An 18573-nucleotide genomic window follows, 5' to 3' on the forward strand; every position below is an offset into this window, starting at 1 on the left:
CAGTAGTAAAACTGTCCAAATCTGGGGGTCAAAAGGCAACCATGTATTGTAAGTCAATTCAGTCACTAATAAAGAAGTATGTGTGGGGAGGGCAGGGTGGGATATGTTTGTTTTAGGTTCTAATTGCCTCAATCCTTTGTCTTAATTTTCACTTGGTTCAGAATTCAGGAAAGGGTACTCATTAAGATCCTTATGGTATCATGCTAAGTGAAATAAGTCAGACAGAGAAAGTCAAATACATATAACTTATATGTGGAATCTAAAAATAAAATGAGCTAGTGACTATAAAAAAAAAGGAAACAGACTCTCAGATATAGAGAACAAAGCAGTGGTTACCAGTGAGGCGGGGGAGAGGGGAGGGACAATATAGGCATAGGGGCCTAAAAGATACAAACTATTATGTTTAAAAATAAATAAGCTACAATACAGGAAGTATATCCAACATTTTATAATAACTAAAAATGAAATGTAACCTTAAAAACTGTGAATTACTATGATGTACACCTGTAATATATAATATCCTACATCAACTACATCTCAGTAATTAAAAAGTCCTTCAGATATTAAAACAGCTGTCATGTAACTATCACCGGAAAAAAAAAATTGTTGAGGTTAGTTTTGGAGAGAAGTGACAGCAGTTTTTCTTTTTCTTTTTTTTTTTTAATTTTTGGTTGTACTAGGTCTTCATTGCTGCATGTGGGCTTTCTCTAGTTGTGGTGTGCAGGCTTTTCCTTGTGGTGGCTTCTCTTGTTGTGGAACACAGGCTTTAGGGCTCACAGGCTTCAGTTGTTGGAGTGTGTGGGCTTAATTGCCCCGTGGCATGGGGGATCTTCCCAGACCAGGAATTGAACCTGCGTCCTCTGCATTTACAGGCAGATTCTTAATCACTGGACTCCCTGAGAAGTCTAATAGCAGTTTGATTTGACTTCCCAACAGCAACAAACCAAACTATCTCCTCCACAAGCACATTTTATGAATGGAATCGCTACACTTGGCTTCTTTGAAAAATGTGCCTACCACCAGTTGTAGCAAGAACAAAGTTTGGAATAACATTTCCCAACCCCTGGGTGGAGGCATGATTCTGAAGATATATATTTAAATTTTTATTTATTCTTCAGGTACTTATTCAGGACCTACCATACTGGAGGTGTATATGGTACAATCACTAATTGTAGACTTGTTATCAAATTTCTGCTCTGCCTCTTACTAGCTATGAGGTTTTCCACAAAGTACTGAATTCACTCTTTACTCATTTGTAAATTGGAAATAACAGTACCTACCTTATATGATTACTGTGAAGATTACAGAAGTTTATAACTGTAGAGCATTTGTTATATAACAGCATACAGAAGCAATGCAATATCTCTTCACTATTAAGATTATTTTTAAAAATCATGTGCTGCCTATTGTAAATATAATCATGAACAAAATGGACACCAAAAGTTTTATTTAAGGCTAACTTACATGGTTAAGTCTTTCTATGGTTAAATCCTTTCTATTTGCTATTTTAAATCACTGAGGGCTTCCAGGATGAGTGAAATGCAATGACACTTCACTGAATGAATGACAAAAATCAACACTTGGTTCAAGAGCAACACTTAAAATACTTTTTAATTGCATTTAATTTTCATAAAGTGAATCAAACCATTTTTTTCTAAGAGTAATATACAAACTATCCAGGTAGCATAAGCTTATTTTCTGGTTCTAAAATTAAAACTTACTCTAAGATATTCTGGGGTGTTTTAGATACTTTAAATAATAGATATTTTAAATCCAGGAAATTTTGCAATATATATATATATATATTGAATGAAACAGTTGCAAAGTCCAAATTTCTTTCAGTGTGGCACCAAGAATATCCACATAGGATTCAACTCAAAGTGGCTCCCTCTTGAGGTAGGGAAAGGTGCTTCAAAAACAGGAGGCATCTCATGACAGCAGGGCTAGTACACGTGCCAGTCTTCTAAACAGCCTTGTCAAAACATTTCTAAAAGAAGCGGAAATGAAAGAAAACAATCAGACGCAAAAGAACTCCAGACTCTTTTGGCACTGACCCACAACCCAGAATAGGATGTCCTGAAGGGTCAGTTTTATTGCCACAAGAAATATCTGGTCATTATTATTGACACCAAGGAAGGAAGCTGAGCAATTGAATGTGAATTACTTGTCATCATAAGGGGTGGTAGCATGATTTAAACTGGGAGTATGAATCCAAGAAACCCCTGGGGTCTGTTGAACTGGGTGTGGAAGTTTATGGACTAGCAGGAGGAGGGTTTACCATTGTGGGAATAACTGACTGGAGTCATTATCACTCACTGAGTTTTGGCTCTGTCTATTACCATCTGGTGGCTCAGATGGTTAAGAATCTGCCTGCAATGCAGGAGACCAGGGTCCTATCCTTGAGTTGGGAAGATCCCCCAGCTGAAGGGAATGGCAACCTACTCCAGTCTTCTTGCCTGGAGAATTCCATGGACAGAGGAGCCTGGCATGCTACAGTTGCAAAGACCTGGACATGACTAAGCAACTAACACTTTCACTTCCACGTTTCCTAACAATATGGATTTCTGAGTGTAAAATGTGGTACAAAAGACAACAGACAACTTTCAAATAATTTATATTTGAATAATTCTTAATGGTTTTACAGTCATATTTTTCATTATGAGTACTAAAACCACATAAAATAAGAGAGATAAATAAGACCATCCCTAGTCTCCCTTTCTTAATTACATTATTTGGATTTACCTTTTCTGGCCTTGTTTACACTAAACATGTTATATGTACAGTTTTGAATTCAGCTTTTACATTTTATGTTGAACTACTCAACCGTAGTAGTATGACACCCCTTGCTTTATGGATGTTCTGTAGTGAAATTATACATTTTTTCATTGTTGAACACTTTGGCGATTTAAAATGTTTTGTCACTAGAAATGGTAGTGTATTAGACATTTTGCACATTTGCCTACCTGTATACCTTGTATTTGGAGAAGGCAATGGCAACCCACTCCAGTACTCCTGCCTGGGAAATCCCATGGACGGAAGAGCCTGGTAGGCTGCAGTCCATGGGGTCACGAAGAGTTGGACAGGACTGAGCAACTTCACTTTCACTTTTCACTTTCATGCACTGGAGAAGGAAATGGCAACCCACTCCAGAATCCCAGGGATAGGAGCCTGGTAAGCCGCCGTCTATGGGGTTGCACCAAGTCGGACACGACTGACGTGACTTAGCAGCAGCATACCTTGTATTACTTTCTTTGGATTGATTTTCAGAAGAGAAATCACTGAGGCAAACTGTGTGAGCATTTTTATGACTTTTGTTGACAAATTGCTTATCTACCAGCTAAATATGAGAAAACAAGTATCATTCTATTTTCATTTATTTCAAAGAAAATAATTTACCATTTCATAAAAATAGTTCTTTAAAAAATGTTAATTCTTTGTTGTTGTTTAGTTTTGTTTTTTTAATTTTCTCCACATTTTGGGTATTGTCTTTTCCCTGAATTGGCTGTTCATAAGTTTGCCTGTTGGTATCATAGTGTTTTCCTCATCATTTTGTACACATTTTCCCAAGGTAAAGATATTCGTTGTGTTGCAAATAATTCTTTCAAACACCTTTTACAATTAGCCTTTAAATCTATTTTAAAATACAATCTTTGTCAGAGAAAGTGGTATTCAACAGTTAATGTTTTTTAAATGGAGATAAAAAATTTATCTGAAGGTCATACAGTTCAGTTCAGTTTAGTCGCTCAGTCGTGTCCAGCTCTTTGTGACCCCATGAATCACAGCACGCCAGGCCTCCCTGTCCATCACCAACTCCCGGAGTTCACTCAGACACATGTCCATCGAGTCAGTGATGCCATCCAGCCATCTCATTCTCTGAAGTCCCCTTCTCCTCCTGCCCCGAATCCCTCCCAGCATCAGAGTCTTTTCCAATGAGTCAACTTTCGCATGAGGTGGCCAAAGTACTGGAGTTTCAGCTTTAGCATCATTCCTTCCAAATGATCTCCTTCAGAATGGACTGGTTGGATCTCCTTGCAGTCCAGGGGACTCTCAAGAGTCTTCTCCAACACTACAGTTCAAGAGCATCAATTCTTTGGTGCTCAGCTTTCTTCACAGTCCAATTCTCACATCCATACATGACCATAGGAAAAACCATAGCCTTGACTAGATGGACCTTTGTTGGCAAAGTAATGTCTCTGCTTTTGAATATGCTCTCTAGGTTGGTCATAACTTTTCTTCCAAGGAGTAAGCTTCTTTTAATTTCATGGCTGCAGTCACCATCTGCAGTGATTTTGGAGCCCAAGTCTGACACTGTTTCCCCATCTATTTCCCTTGAAGTGACGGGACCAGATGCCATGATCTTCGTTTTCTGAATGTTGAGATTTAAGCCAACTTTTTCACTCTCCTTTTTCACTTTCATCAAGAGGCTTTTTAGTTCCTCTTCACTTTCTGCCATATGGGTGGTGTCATCTGCATATCTGAGGTTATTGATATTTCTCCCGGCAATCTTGATTCCAGCTTGTGTTTCTTCCAGTCCAGCATTTCTCATGATGTACTCTGCATATAAGTTAAATAAGCAGGGTGACAATATACAGCCTCGAGGTACTCCTTTTCCTATTTGGAACCAGTCTGTTGTTCCATGTCCAGTTCTAACTGTTGTTTCCTGACCTGCATACAGGTTTCTCAAGAGGCAGGCCAGGTGGTCTGGTATTACCATCTCTTTCAGAATTTTCCACAGTTTATTGTGATCCACACAGTCAAAGGCTTTGGTATAGTCAATAAAGCAGAAATAGATGTTTTTCTGTAACTCTCTTGCTTTTTCCATGATCCAGCGGATGTTGGCAATTTGATCTCTGTCTGCCTTTTCTAAAACCACCTTGAAAATCTGGAAGCTCACGGTTCACGTATTGCTGAAGCCTGTGCTCATACAGTCTTCTATCTTAGCACACAGGACTATAGTCCTGTCTGCTCCCCACTCTGCCATATCTTTTTATTTATTAGACTGTGAAAATCTTGTAGCCAGGGGTCATGTCTAATTCAGCCCGTCTAAACAGCACATAGCGCAGGCGGCTGCGACCGGCGCACATAGCGCGGCCGAGAGGAGCTACCCCACCTCCGAGGTCAGGGGCAGAAGCCGGGAGGACCCCATGCCCGAGGGGCGGCGGCCAAGAGGAGTTACCCCACGACCGAGGTCAGGGGCAGCGGCCGAGAGTGCCAGGCTGCGACGGCGCAGGAACGGCCGGGAGGAGCAACCCCAGGTCCGAGGAGCGGTGGCTGCGCGGGTGCAGGAGGGCCTAGAGGAGCCATTCCACGTTCAAGATTAGGAGGGGCGGTGGTGAGGAGATACCCCTCATCCAAGGTAAGAAGCAGTGGCTATAAACACAAATATTTCCCCAGACACGACATTTTGTACTGCCAACAGTCAGGTTGGTCTACTCATTGTTTCCTAAAAGTCTTGGTCTCTTGCGTCTTCTGTTCTAAGCATCAGCTTCTTTTCTCTACGAAGACTTTGCTATGCTTAGTAGCTATCTGTTTCTTTTGAATTCATTTAACTTCAGTTGACACTGTCCACCGTGTTTATTGTATTGTCATTTAACTGCCTTCTGTGTGGTATGTTTTGCCTCCTTAACTAGAACATAAATTTTTGAGCATGAAGTCATAGCTTATTGTCTGCTTATATCTTCCACATTACATGGCTGCCTGTAAAACAACCTACCAAACTGGGAGCAACTAGTGTTGCGTGTGAGATTAAATGGCAGAATAAAGAGAGGGAACCATGAAACTATAGTTTCCAGAAATTCAGATAAAGGAATCTTATTTTAATGTTAATTTTCCCAATTAGAATTTAGAATTAGTGCCAGTAGAAGAATCTTCTGGCTAGTAGAAGGTGGTATAAGCATATTATCACACAAAGGCAAATAAACTGTCTTCCTTCTACATCTCCAGGAAGACGTATGCACCCACTCATGTTGGGAAAACTGAACCAGCTTACCAGACTTCTGTTTAGGCTTATTTAAGGTATTCTTATAGATGCTCTTATCCATCATGATCTTAGCAATTGATTTCGTAGGCTCTTGATTCTAAAAATGGAGATAGGAGTTAAGTTAATAAGATGTATAAAACAGAGCTGGTGTCAAATCTGGTCTGTAGGTCAGGGGACCTACAGCTGGGACTCCTGGCAGTGGCAGCACTGTATGCGGACCAAAATTCTCTGTAAGGAACCACTTAATGTTGTGACAGGCTTTTTAATGATGTAAAGGAAAAGCTACAGTTCTGGGCTGGCAGTAATCAGGGAAAACTTTGAGGGGAGAGGGAAGGGAGTTGGCTCAGAAACACAACCAAGATTTACCATCAGGGAGAACAAGCATTTATTAAATAACAGAATTTGTTGATCTTCTCTGTACGTCTAACTAGCTGATGTTTCTACCATTTAATGGACTCTCACTTTCAAACTACTTCCTCTGTGTTAACAACTCTCATGCAAATCATTTTCTTTTTAATTAAATGAAAGCAGCAGTTTGGGACATCATATACTGGGAGAGCATTAGCTTTCCTGGCTCCTCCCTTCATTCCCCCAAATACGCTATTAAGATAAATCCTACAAGCTTGGCAGCCTACCAAGGCTAAGGAGAAAGATGGCTTAATCAGTAAGCAGGAAGGAGCCATCTTATATTTTATCTTAAGTGTTTTCCTCATCATTTTTTGTTTGTTTATTAACTGTAATTTCCCTTTGTTATTTCCTAGTCTTTAGCAGAAACTATGTTTGGGAGAATTAGAGGAGGTGATTATATTCATGGTTTTTTTTTTTAAGAAAGTTAATATGGGAAGAGCAAAAGACATTTGGAGAAGCAGTTTACAATGTTAAGAAGCAGTCTCAAATACTTTGTGGTGTACCTCCCATTTCTTTAATCTCCATGGCAGCACCGTATGAAAGTGACTTATTATTTTATCTGTTTTATAGACAGGGAGAATGATGCTAAGGCAGGCTGACAAATTTGTTCAAGGTCACATGGCTAATTGTGATAGAATCAGTAAGCAAACCAGAGACTTTCGTGCTACACCCCACACTCTCAACCCCTAGGCTATTGAGTCAGCAGTTTGAGGCAACAAGCAACAACTAGGGAGGGTTTGAGGGAAAACTTCCCCAGGAAGACTCTAAAACTCAAGGATAAACTGAACTTCCTGCTTTTATGTAGAATGAGAACTTATGTATTAAAGAAGAGTGTTGGGCTCTTCAAGACCTGAGAACTTGGACACATTTGAGTTAAAGACGGACATGAATAAAACACCTTCAATGTCCCTCATGGAACTTTTAATAACCTTTCATTCAACATATACTCATGAGGCAAGTTTCAGGGGAGAAGAAGAACGTGTTTTGAGTTTGATGCCTTCTGCTAATAGAGTAAGTGGACTGAATTGATGTAAAACGTCTTTAACAATCAAATATATAATTTTCTGATGTATTCATTTGTAGCAGCTATTTCTTATATTCTGGGTATTATAATTAGCATCTCCTGGGACAATACTACAAGCTTGGATAAGACTAGAAATAAAAATAAATTCTCTACCTCACTTGGAACTCCCTAAAATCCAGTCTACAGTTAGGCTGATGGAGATCTAGGGAGGCCCAGGTAGGCTGATGGAGATCTAGTGAGGTACAGTTGTCTTTAGGTACTTGCAGGGCCCTAGTTCTGGGACAGCGCTCCCTCTTCCCATGAATACCAATATCAAGGGATGCTCAAGTCCCTTATGTAAAATGACATAGTACAGTCAGGGCCCAGGAGCCACATGTTCTGTGTTCTAGGATATGAAGAACTGACTGTATTTTCATTCTGTTTCTCAGTTTACCTGAGTCCATGTCTCTTCTTGAGAGAGGTTTTCATTTGTTCCACTTTTGGCTCCTTCAAAATGAATATCTGTCTCTTCTTGAGAGAGATTTTCATGTATTCCACTTTCACCTGCTTCAAATTGAGTATGCATCTCTTCTGGAAGGGGATATTCACATGTTCTGGACTCAGCTCCTTCAGAAAAGACTGCGTTAATTCAAACACTGAAACAAACAACCATATTAATTAGTCCAACTATCCAATTCAACCAAGTTCAAGTCACTGTGATCTGAAATTGGTGGCAATTTCAGTTGGTAGGAAATGGGATCACTTTAAAAAAAGAGAGATTAAAAGTCTTTTATTATAGAGATTGTGTAACACATGTGCAGAAAGTTTGGAAAGCACAGAGACTTTACTGTCCCACCATCGCCAAAGTACTTTTATATTAATATGTATTGAGCATGCCAGGCCCATTGGTAAGCAATGGGGATACATAAGAAAGCAAATGAATGATCATCTGTGCTCTTTTGGAGAAGACGGATCAGCAAACATACGAACAAAAAAATACATGATGGGAAAATAGGACTGTGTGCATAATGGGCTATGGGAGCACAGGGAAAGTGCAGTTCTGTGAATTTGGGATGTATTGGTGATGCTGAGATTTAAGGAACAAGAATTTTACTCCATGGAATGGGGAGATGTGGGGGCAAGCACTTTTAGAGGGTTCTAGGAAGAAGGAAGGGAAAAAAATGTGCAAAGGTTCAGGAACGAGAGACCATGAGGTCTCTCATATTATGTGAACCATTAGCCGTTTGGTATGGCCACATTTTCGATTGTGGGGAGGGAAGGTGGCTGAAGAATGAGCAGATGATGAAGTTTCCCGTACTACGTCCTAATTTTGCTTAATATGAAGATCAGTGGGGACCCATGGAATGACAGTATTGTGTTCACATGGATTCAAAAGTTTATAATTGTAACACAATAAAGATAAAATTTGTTTAAAATTAGCAAGACAATGTTGTATCAGTGCTACTTTTACTTGACATGTATCATTGGTCTTTTCCAAGGTACTACCTGGGAAATTAATTGTTTAATGCTTATTAAGCATTCAATTGTGTTACTTTAATTAACCATTCATTTATCATTAGACATTTTGATAACTTCTTATTTCTATTCTTATAAATAATGCTTAATTACCTTAATTACTTTTTTCTTTTTTAAATTAACTTTTTTATTGAAGGATAATTGCTTTACAGAATTTTGTTGTTTTCTGTCAAACCTCAACATGAATCGGCCACAGGTATACATATATACCCTCCCTTTTGAAGCTCCTACCCATCTCCCTCTCCATCCCGCCCCTCTAGGTTGACACAGAACCCCTGTTTGAGTTTCCTTAGCCATACAGCAAATTCCCACTGGCTATATCTATTTTACATATGGTAATGTAAGTTTTCATGTTACTCTCTCCATACATCTCACCTTCTCCTCTCTCCCCATGTCTATAAATCTATTCTCTATGTCTCTGTGTTTCTCCATTGCTGCCCTGTAAATAAATTTCTTCAGTACCATTTTTCTAGATTCCTTATATATGCATTAGAATATGATATTTATCTTTTTCTTTCTGACTTACTTCCCTCTGTATAATAAGTTCTAGGTTCATCAGTCTCGTTAAAACTGACTCAAATGTGTTCCTTTTTATGGCTGAGTAATATTTCATTGTGTATATGTACCACAACTTCTTTATCTATTCATCTGTCAATGGACATCTAGGTTGCTTCCATGTTTTAGCTATTGCAAATAGTGCTGCAATGAACAATGGGATACATGGGTATTTTTCAATTGTGATTTCCTCAGAGTATATGCCTAGGAGTGGGATTGCTGGGTCATATGGTGTTTTTATTCCTAGTTTTTTAAGGAATCTCCATACCGTCTTCCATAGTGGCCGTATCTATTTACATTACTACCAACAGTGCAAGAGCATTCCTTTTTCTCCACACCCTCTCCAGCATTTATTGAGTGTAGACTTTTTGATGATGGCCATTCTGACTGGTGTGAGGTGATACCTCATTGTAGTTTTGATTTGCATTTCTGTAATAATGAACAATGGTGAGCATTTTTTCATATGTTTGTTAGCCATCTGTATGTATTCTTTGGAGAAATGTCTGTTTAGGTCTTTTTCCCACTTTTTGATTGGGTTGTTTGTTTTTCTGGTATTGCGTTGTATGAGCTGCTTGGATATTTTGGAAATTAATCCTTTGTCAGTTGTTTTATTTGCTATTATTTTCTCCTATTCTGAGGGTTCTCTTTTCACCTTGCTTATAGTTTCCTTTGCTGTGCAGAAGCTTTTATGTTTCATCAGGTCCCACTTGTTTACTCGTTTTTATTTCCATTACGCCATGAAATTAAAAGACGCTTACTCCTTGGAAGAAAAGGTATGACCAACCTAGAGAGCATATTCAAAAGCAGAGACATTACTTTGCCAACAAAGGTCCGTCTAGTCAAGGCTCTGGTTTTTCCAGTGGTCATGTATGAATGCGAGAGTTGGACTATGAAGAAAGCTGAGTGCCAAAGAATTGATGCTTTTGAACTGTGGTGTTGGAGAAGACTCTTGAGAGTCCTTGGACTGCAAGGAGATCCAACCAGTCCATTCTGAAGGAGATCAACCCTGGGATTTCTTTGGAGGGAATGATGCTAAAGCTGAAACTCCAGTACTTTGGCCACCTCATGCAAAGAGTTGACTCACTGGAAAAGACTCTGATGCTGGGAGGGATTGGGGGCAGGAGAAGAAGGGGACGACAGAGGATGAGATGGCTGGATGGCATCGTTGACTCGATGGACGTGAGTCTGAGTGAACTCCGGGAGTTGGTGATGGACAGGGAGGCCTGGCGTGCTGCAATTCATGGGGTTGCAGAGTCAGACACGACTGAGCAACTGAACTGAACTGAGGAGGTGGGTCATAGAGGATCCTGCTTTGACTTATGTCATCGAGTGTTCTGCCTATGTTTTCCTCTAAGAGTTTTATAATTTCTGGTCTTACATTTAGGTCTTTAATCGATTTTGAGTTTATCTTTGTGTATGGTGTTAGGAAGTGTTCTAATTTCATTCTTTCACATGTAGCTGTCCAGTTTTCCCAGTACCATTTATTGAAGAGGCTGTCTTTGCCCCATTGTATATTCTTGCCTCCTTTGTCAAAAATAAGGTACCCATAGGTGCATGAGTTTATTTCTGAGCTTTTGATCTTGTTACATTGGTCTATATTTATGTTTTTGTGCCAGTACCATACTGTCTTGATGACTGTATCTTTGTAGTATAATCTGAAATCAGAAGGTTGATTCTTCCAGCTCCTTTCTTCTTTCTCAAGACTGCTTTGGCTATTCAGGATCTTTTATGTTTTCATATGAGTTGTGAAATTTTTATTCTAGTTCTGTGAAAAATGTAATTGGTAATTTGATAGGGGTCACATTGAATCTGTAGATTGCATTTGTTAGTATAATAATTTTCACAATATTGATTCTTCCTACCCAGGAACATGGAATATCTCTCCATCTGTTTATGTCATCTTTGATTTCTTTCATTAGTGTCTTATAATTTTCTGTGTACAGTTCTTTTGTCTCCTTAGGTGAGTGTATTCCTAGCTATTTAATTTTTTTTGTTGCAATGGTGAATGGGATTGATTACTTAATTGCTTTTTCTGATTTTTCATTGTTATTCTATTGAATGCAAGTGATTTCTGTGTATTGATTTTGTATCCTGCAACTTTACTAAATTCACTGATTAGCTCTAGTAATTTTCTGAGACTGTCTTTAGGGTTTTCTATGTCATGCCATCTGCAAACAGTGAGAGCTTTACTTCTTCTTTTCTGATCTGAATTCCTTTCATCTCTTTTTCTTCTCTGATTGCTGTAGCTAGGACTTCCAGAACTATGTTGAATAATAGTGGTGAAAGTGGATACCCTTGTCTTGTTCTTGATCTTAGGAGAATGCTTTCAATTTTTGACCATTGAGAATAATGTTTGCTCTAGGCTTATCATATATGGCCTTTACTATGTTGAGGTAGGTTCCCTCTAAGCCCATTTTTGAAGATTTTAATCATAAATGGATGCTGAATTTTGTCAAGGGCTTTTTCTGCATGTATTGAGATTTTCATATGGTTTTTATCTTTCAGTTTATTAATATGGTGTATCACATTGATTGATTTGCATATACTGAAGAATCCTTGCATCCCTGGAATAAATACTATTTGATCATGGTGTATGAGCTTTTTGATATGTTGCTGAATTCTGATTGCTAAAATTTTGTTGAGGATTTTTGCATCTATGTTCATCAGTGATATAGGCCTATAGTTTTCTTTTTCGTGTTGTCTTTGTCTGGTTTTGGTATCAGGGTGATGGTGGCCTTGTAGAATGAGTTTGGAAGTGTTCCTTCATCTGCAATTTTTTGAAAGAGTTTTAGAAGGATAGGCATTAGCTCTTCTCTAAATGTCTGATAGAGTTCTCCTGTGAAGCCATCTGGTCCTGGGCTTTTGTCTTTTGGGAGATTTTTGATCACAGCTTCAATTTCAGTGCTTGCAATTGGGTTGTTCATAATTTCTATTTCTTCCTGGTTCAGTCTTGGAAGATTGAACTTTTCTAAGAATCTGTTCATTTCTTCCAGATTATCCATTTTATTGCTATATAGCTGTTCATAATAGTCTCTTACAATCCTTTGTATTTCTGCATTGTCTGTTGTAACCTCTCCTTTTTCATTTCTAACTTTGTTGATTTGACTCTTCTTTCTTTTTTTCTTGATGAGTCTGGCTAATGGTTTGTCGATTTTATTTATCTTCTCAGAGAACCAGCTTTAGTTTTATTAACCTTTACTACTGTATAGACATTTTGATAACTTCTAATTTTTATTCTTATAAATAATGCTTAACCTTAATTACTTTTTGCTTTATTTATTTACAATAAATGTCTAGAAATTATATTATTAATTTATCTTTATTGAGATATAATTGACATATTTAGAAATTACATTATTTAAGCAAGGGACATAAACACTTTTAGGGCTTTTGGAATCTTGTGGTAAACTTATTTGATCAATTTGTACTGGTGTCAAGATAAGAATGTATATCAGAAAAACTACATTTTAAAAAGTTTTTGAATTTATTTTTAATTGGAAGATAATTGTTTTACAATGTTGTGTTGGTTTCTGCATTCAACAACATGAATCGGGCATCAGTTAGTTCAGTTCAGTTCAGTCTCTCAGTCGTGTCCAACTCTTCGCGACCCCATGAATCGCAGCACGCCATGCCTCCCTGTCCATCACCAACTCCTGGAGTTCACTCAAGCTCATGTCCATCGAGTCGGTGATGCCATCATACTATCTCATCCTCTGTCGTCCCCTTCTCCTGCCCCCAATCCCTCCCAGCATCAGAGTCTTTTCTAATAGTCAACTCCTTCTCATGAGGTGGCCAACATACTGGAGTTTCAGCTTCAGCATTAGTCTTTCCAATGAACACCCAGGACTGATTTCCTTTAGGATGGACTGATTGGATCTCCTTGCAGTCCAAGGGACTCTCCAGGGTCTTCTCCAACACCACAGTTCAAAAGCATCATTTCTTCGGTGCTCAGCTTTGTTCACAGTCCAACTCTCACATCCATACATGACCATCCATATACATGAATCAGGCATAAGTATACATAAATCCCCCTTTCTCTTAAACCTCTCTCCCACTCACTACATTTTTTGAGCTTTAGTCATTATAATACTTTAAAAATCTCATAATGAAATAGGCTAATATTTAATTTCTGTTTCTTTAAATATTAGTAGTGTTGAACTTTTGTCTACATTTTATTTTCAATAAAACTTTTCTTCCATGAACTGTCCTTTGTTGATCTCTTGATTGGTAAAATTTCAGAGAAGTAAAAAATATTAAAGAATATTTATTCCATAATTCAAATATAACTCAATTTTTAAAACTATCTCAAATTTATTTTCCAAATTTTAATCAATAGCTTATAGCAGTTATTAAATAATCATTTATATTATGACTCAGTTTCATTCATGCAAAATTTGTATGGAGAATAGGCTTATAATAAGGTTATTTATTCAGGTCTATGATTTATATCTCTGTTATTCAGACAACACAACAACATTTTCATTATTACTGCTATATAAAATATTTTAACTTTTGGAAAGAACTAGAAATTTCCTCATCAGTCTTTTCTTCATTTTATTTTTATATACTTATAATGTTTATAATATATGATACTTATTATAATTATGTATTTATTTTATAGATTAAGTATAGAATAATTTCTAACTATAACTTAGATATTCTCAGTCATAGTTCACACATTGGATATCAAATATGGCAGTTAAAAGATTCCTCAATACTTTAGGCTGAGTGCATACAAGTTTCCAAATACTATAGGGTTATTTCATAAAAGAAAAATAAGTTCTCAATTATTCAAAGAATTCTCACTTACATACCTGATGTTGTTGCATCAGCTGGTTTATGTGAAGCTATATACTTTCTAGTGTTCCACCTGAATCTTTTCGAATAAATCGAAGTTTGAACAATTGTTACCTTTGTGAAATCTTCAGTGCCTTGTATCTGAAAATCGACAGATTACAAGCTAATTTCTAAGTAAAAATCTAACAATGAAATGTTCTCTAGTAAGCTACTATCTCAGACCTTCTCTAAATATCTGGGCCTGAAAACTGACATTGTAAATAGATATTGAAGTGAAAGTCGCTCAGTTCTGTCTGACTCTTTGCGACCCCATGGATTGTACAGTCCATGTAATTCTCCAGACCAGAATACTGGAGTGGGTAACCCTTCCCTTCTCCAGGGGATCTTCTGAACTCAGGGATTGAACCCAGGTATCCCGCATTGCAGGTGGGTTCTTTACCATCTGAGCCACCAGGGAAGCCCAAATAAACATTAGATATAGCTAAATACTTGGATATTTTAGCTTTGTGAAAGTCAATATTCTCTATACTCTCACTGATTTTAAATTATTTTTTCCATTTTTATTACAAATGAGAAAAACAGTGAAGATTTAATTATCCATGACCCTTTAAAATATCACCCAGAGTATTTTTCTATGTGGCAAAAAGAAAGTCTGAATGTCAATGGATTTCAAGACATCTTCCAGTCCAAACTCATAGTGAGGAGAGCTTTATGCCCAGGACAGTACACAGAGTTGGGCAGGTTTGGGCTGCCTAAAGACTCTCTTTCTTGGTTATCTAAATTCCCGACCCAGAATCCCTAACTAAGCTCTATTATCATGTATTCAGGAATAGAGGTAGGGAGTACCATAGTTAAGAATAATGTTTCACTTCCTCTCACTGGCTATCAGATTAGTGGTATCCACGTGGAAAATTTTCTTATGACCATTTCTCAGTTAAGGATTCCTCTTACCTCCAATACATTTTGCTTGTGTCCCATATTTACCTTTTAAGCACTTCTATCATAAAGGGACATGGAACAACAGACTGGTTCCAAATAGGAAAAGAAGTACGTCAAGGCTGTATATTGTCACCCTGCTTATTTAACTTATATGCAGAGTACATCATGAGAAATGCTGGGTTGGGGGAAGCACAAGCTGGAATCAAGATTTCCAGGAGAAATATCAATAACCTCAGATATGCAGATGACACCACCTTTATGGCAGAAACTGAAGAAGAACTAAAGAGTCTCTTGATGAAAGTGAAAGAAGAGAGCGTAACAGTTGGCTTAAAGCTCAATATTCAGAAAAGATCATGGCATCCAGTCCTATCACTTCGTGGCAAATAGATGGGGAAACAGTGGATACAGTGGCTGACTATTTTTCTGGGCTCCAAAATCACTGCAGTTGGTGATTGCAGCTGTGAAATTAAAAGACGCTTACTCCTTGGAAGGAAAGCTATGACCAAACCTAGACAGCACATTAAAAAGCAGAGATATTACTTTGCCAACAAAGGTCCGTCTAGTCAAGGCTATGGTTTTTCCAGTGGTCATGTATGGATGTAAGAGTTGGACTATAAAGATAGCTGAGCCCCGAAGAATCGAAGCTTTTGAACTGTGGTGTTGGAGAAGACTCTTGAGAGTCCCTTGGACTGCAAGGACATCCAACCAGTTCATCCAAAGCTCAGTCCCGGGTGTTCATTGGAAGGACTGATAGCTGAAACTGAAGCTCCAATACTTTGGCCACCTGATGCAAAGAGCTGACTCATTTGAAAAGACCCTGATGCTGGGAAAGATTGAGAGCAGGAGGAGAAGGGGACAACAGAGGATGAGATGGTTGGATGACATCACTGACTTGATGGACATGGGTTTGGGTAGACTCTGGGAACTGGTGATGGACAGGGAGGCCTGGCGTGCTGCAGTTCATGGGGTCACAAAGAGTTGGACATGACTGAGCGACTGAACTGAACTGATCATAGCTGTAAACATTTATGGATCTATTTTTACATATTTCTTTTTGCTTGATTGAGAGATCTCTTGAGGGCAAGTTGCAAGACTCATTTGTTTTGAACGCTCTAGCATCTAGCACTGTGTCATGTGTGTGAAGTCACTCAGTCGTGTCCGACTCTTTGCGACCCCATGGACTGTAGCCTACCAGGCTCCTCTGTCCATGGGATTTTCCAAGCATTAGTACTGGAGTGGATTGCCATTTCCTTCTCCAGGGGATCTTCCCAACCCAGGGATCGAACCCAGGTCTCCCGCATTGTAGACAGACGCTTTACCGTCTAAGCCATAAGCCTAAAAAATACTTTAATTAAATCTAGGTCTCTCTTTCAATTTACTTTCTTTAGCAGTATTTTATGTGTCCTCTAGCAGGACACATTTTATGTGTCCTTTAGCAGAATTTTATGATTCCCGCAGACATGTACCTCTCCTACTCTACCCAAGTCCACACACATACATGCACAAACACACACATATACTATGATATTCCTTCATTCTCTCTTTCTTTTTATGGCACAGCTTTTGATTTTAATTGGGCTTCCCTGGAGGCTCAGACAGTAAAGAAACTGCCTGCAATGCAGGAGACCCAGGTCCTGGGGAAGGGAATGGCTACCCACTCCAGGATTCTTGCCTGTAGAATCCCATGGACAGAGGAGCCTGGTGGGCTACATCCATGGGGTTGTAAAGAGATGGACATGACTGAACAACTAACCACACACGTAACTCAACAGCTTAAATATGAGAAAGTCCTTCATTGTTACATTCACTTTCAAAGTAGCTGAAGAAATACCAGTAATACTCACTTCAGCTTAAGACTGAAAGAACTTTTTTACAGCACTGTTGAAATAATCCAGAGAGAGTAGTCCTGCGATATATACATGAACTGAGTAGGTCCTCTTTTGCTATTTACAATTGTACCAAAATCTGACTGTGGTCAAAATGTATAGCTTGGCCTGATTCATTGATAGTGAATAGGAACAGGTTGGTGTTTGGGCTACCCAGTGCTAAAGCAATCAGTGAACTTGGAGTGTGTGTGCTGTGTGTGTGTTCATGGCGGGGCAGGGGAATGGGAGAGAATGGGAAGGTGGGAAAGTGACACTTTTTCTACTATTAACTCATTGTTGGACAAATGGAATATTGACCTGAAGATATGAATCAATATTTCTTTACCTGATGACATGTTATAGGAATTAAGAAAGGAGCCTTATAAGCTTTGCGTAACTGACAGTCTTCCACAGCTCCATGGATGAGGATGACATAAATCACTGTTTCATCATAGATATCGGTTTTGGTATTCTTTGGTATATCTTTCACATAAATGTTACTGAGTTTTAATTGCATCTTGTAATTCCAGTCCTATAAGAAAAATACGATTTCACAGTCTATTGTTTATAAAGATTAATATAAATTCCTAAATAGTTAATTTCTAACAATACTTTAGTTCATTTTCATTCAGAGAGAAGGACAATTTCACATAAGCACCTCTTACCTCATAAGATAAATGTTCCCTGATTTTTTTGGCAGTAATAGAAAGCCCAAGTTTTAGCCACATTCTGTATTCAATGTGAGGACAAAATTGTTCAAAAGCTTCATACAAGTGATTTTTGGGGATAAAACATGTCTGGAAAAAAAGAGGATATAAACTTACTATTTCATTCTGTGCATTCATGATTCAATGAAATGAGATTTTCTCTTATATGCATGTAATATTAAAGTTAATAATACTTAAATTATGCAGATTCATTTTATTGCCTGAAAACCTAATAAAATGTATCTGTTTAGTAAATATTGGTGCAATCTTGTCGTATACTAAGTATTAAAAGGCTGTATGATTTAATGAGACTTCTTTATTATCTTATAGATTCTGAAAAAAATAGAAAACAAGACTCAAAGATCATTTAACCTTTTAAACTAAAGACATAAGTATTTCTAAAAACATTATTTGGGGGGAGCAAATGTTTTGGTCAGTAATAAAATTCTCATACTAACAGTGATTAGACTACTGACTCTTAGGAATAAGCTGCTATGAAGACACAAGAGATTGTGTTTGTTGGTTTTAAATTCTCTTGGTAATCAGCCATGAGTATGTTTGCTGGGTAATATAGTAAATATGTATTTATAATAAACTGCTAAACTGTTTTCAGATGAGGCTGTAACATTTTACCCTTTATTTAGCCACGTATGAGAATTTCAGTTGCTTAACATCCTTGCTAATACTTTGTGTTCAATCTACGTATTTTTAGCCAATGTAGTATGTATATAGTGATACCTTATCATGATTTTAATTTGCATTTCTCTGAGCATTAAAAGACGC

General features: G+C 38.0%; 1 protein-coding gene across 1 annotated transcript in view; it reads right to left on the reverse strand.

The window, feature by feature from the left end:
* The window catches only part of SLC9C1 (solute carrier family 9 member C1), a 116352-nt gene that overhangs the window by 1409 nt on the left and 96370 nt on the right, over positions 1-18573 (reverse strand). Inside the window, exons 26-30 of the mRNA XM_068968425.1 lie at positions 17749-17880; positions 17430-17615; positions 14297-14420; positions 7846-8030; positions 5990-6077 (exon numbers count right to left, since the gene is read on the reverse strand). Coding sequence (XP_068824526.1) covers positions 5990-6077; positions 7846-8030; positions 14297-14420; positions 17430-17615; positions 17749-17880 — 715 coding nt within the window. The remainder of the gene's footprint in view (positions 1-5989; positions 6078-7845; positions 8031-14296; positions 14421-17429; positions 17616-17748; positions 17881-18573) is intronic.

Source organism: Capricornis sumatraensis, chromosome 1, assembly GCF_032405125.1.
Source record: "Capricornis sumatraensis isolate serow.1 chromosome 1, serow.2, whole genome shotgun sequence".
Classification (NCBI taxonomy): domain Eukaryota; kingdom Metazoa; phylum Chordata; class Mammalia; order Artiodactyla; family Bovidae; genus Capricornis; species Capricornis sumatraensis.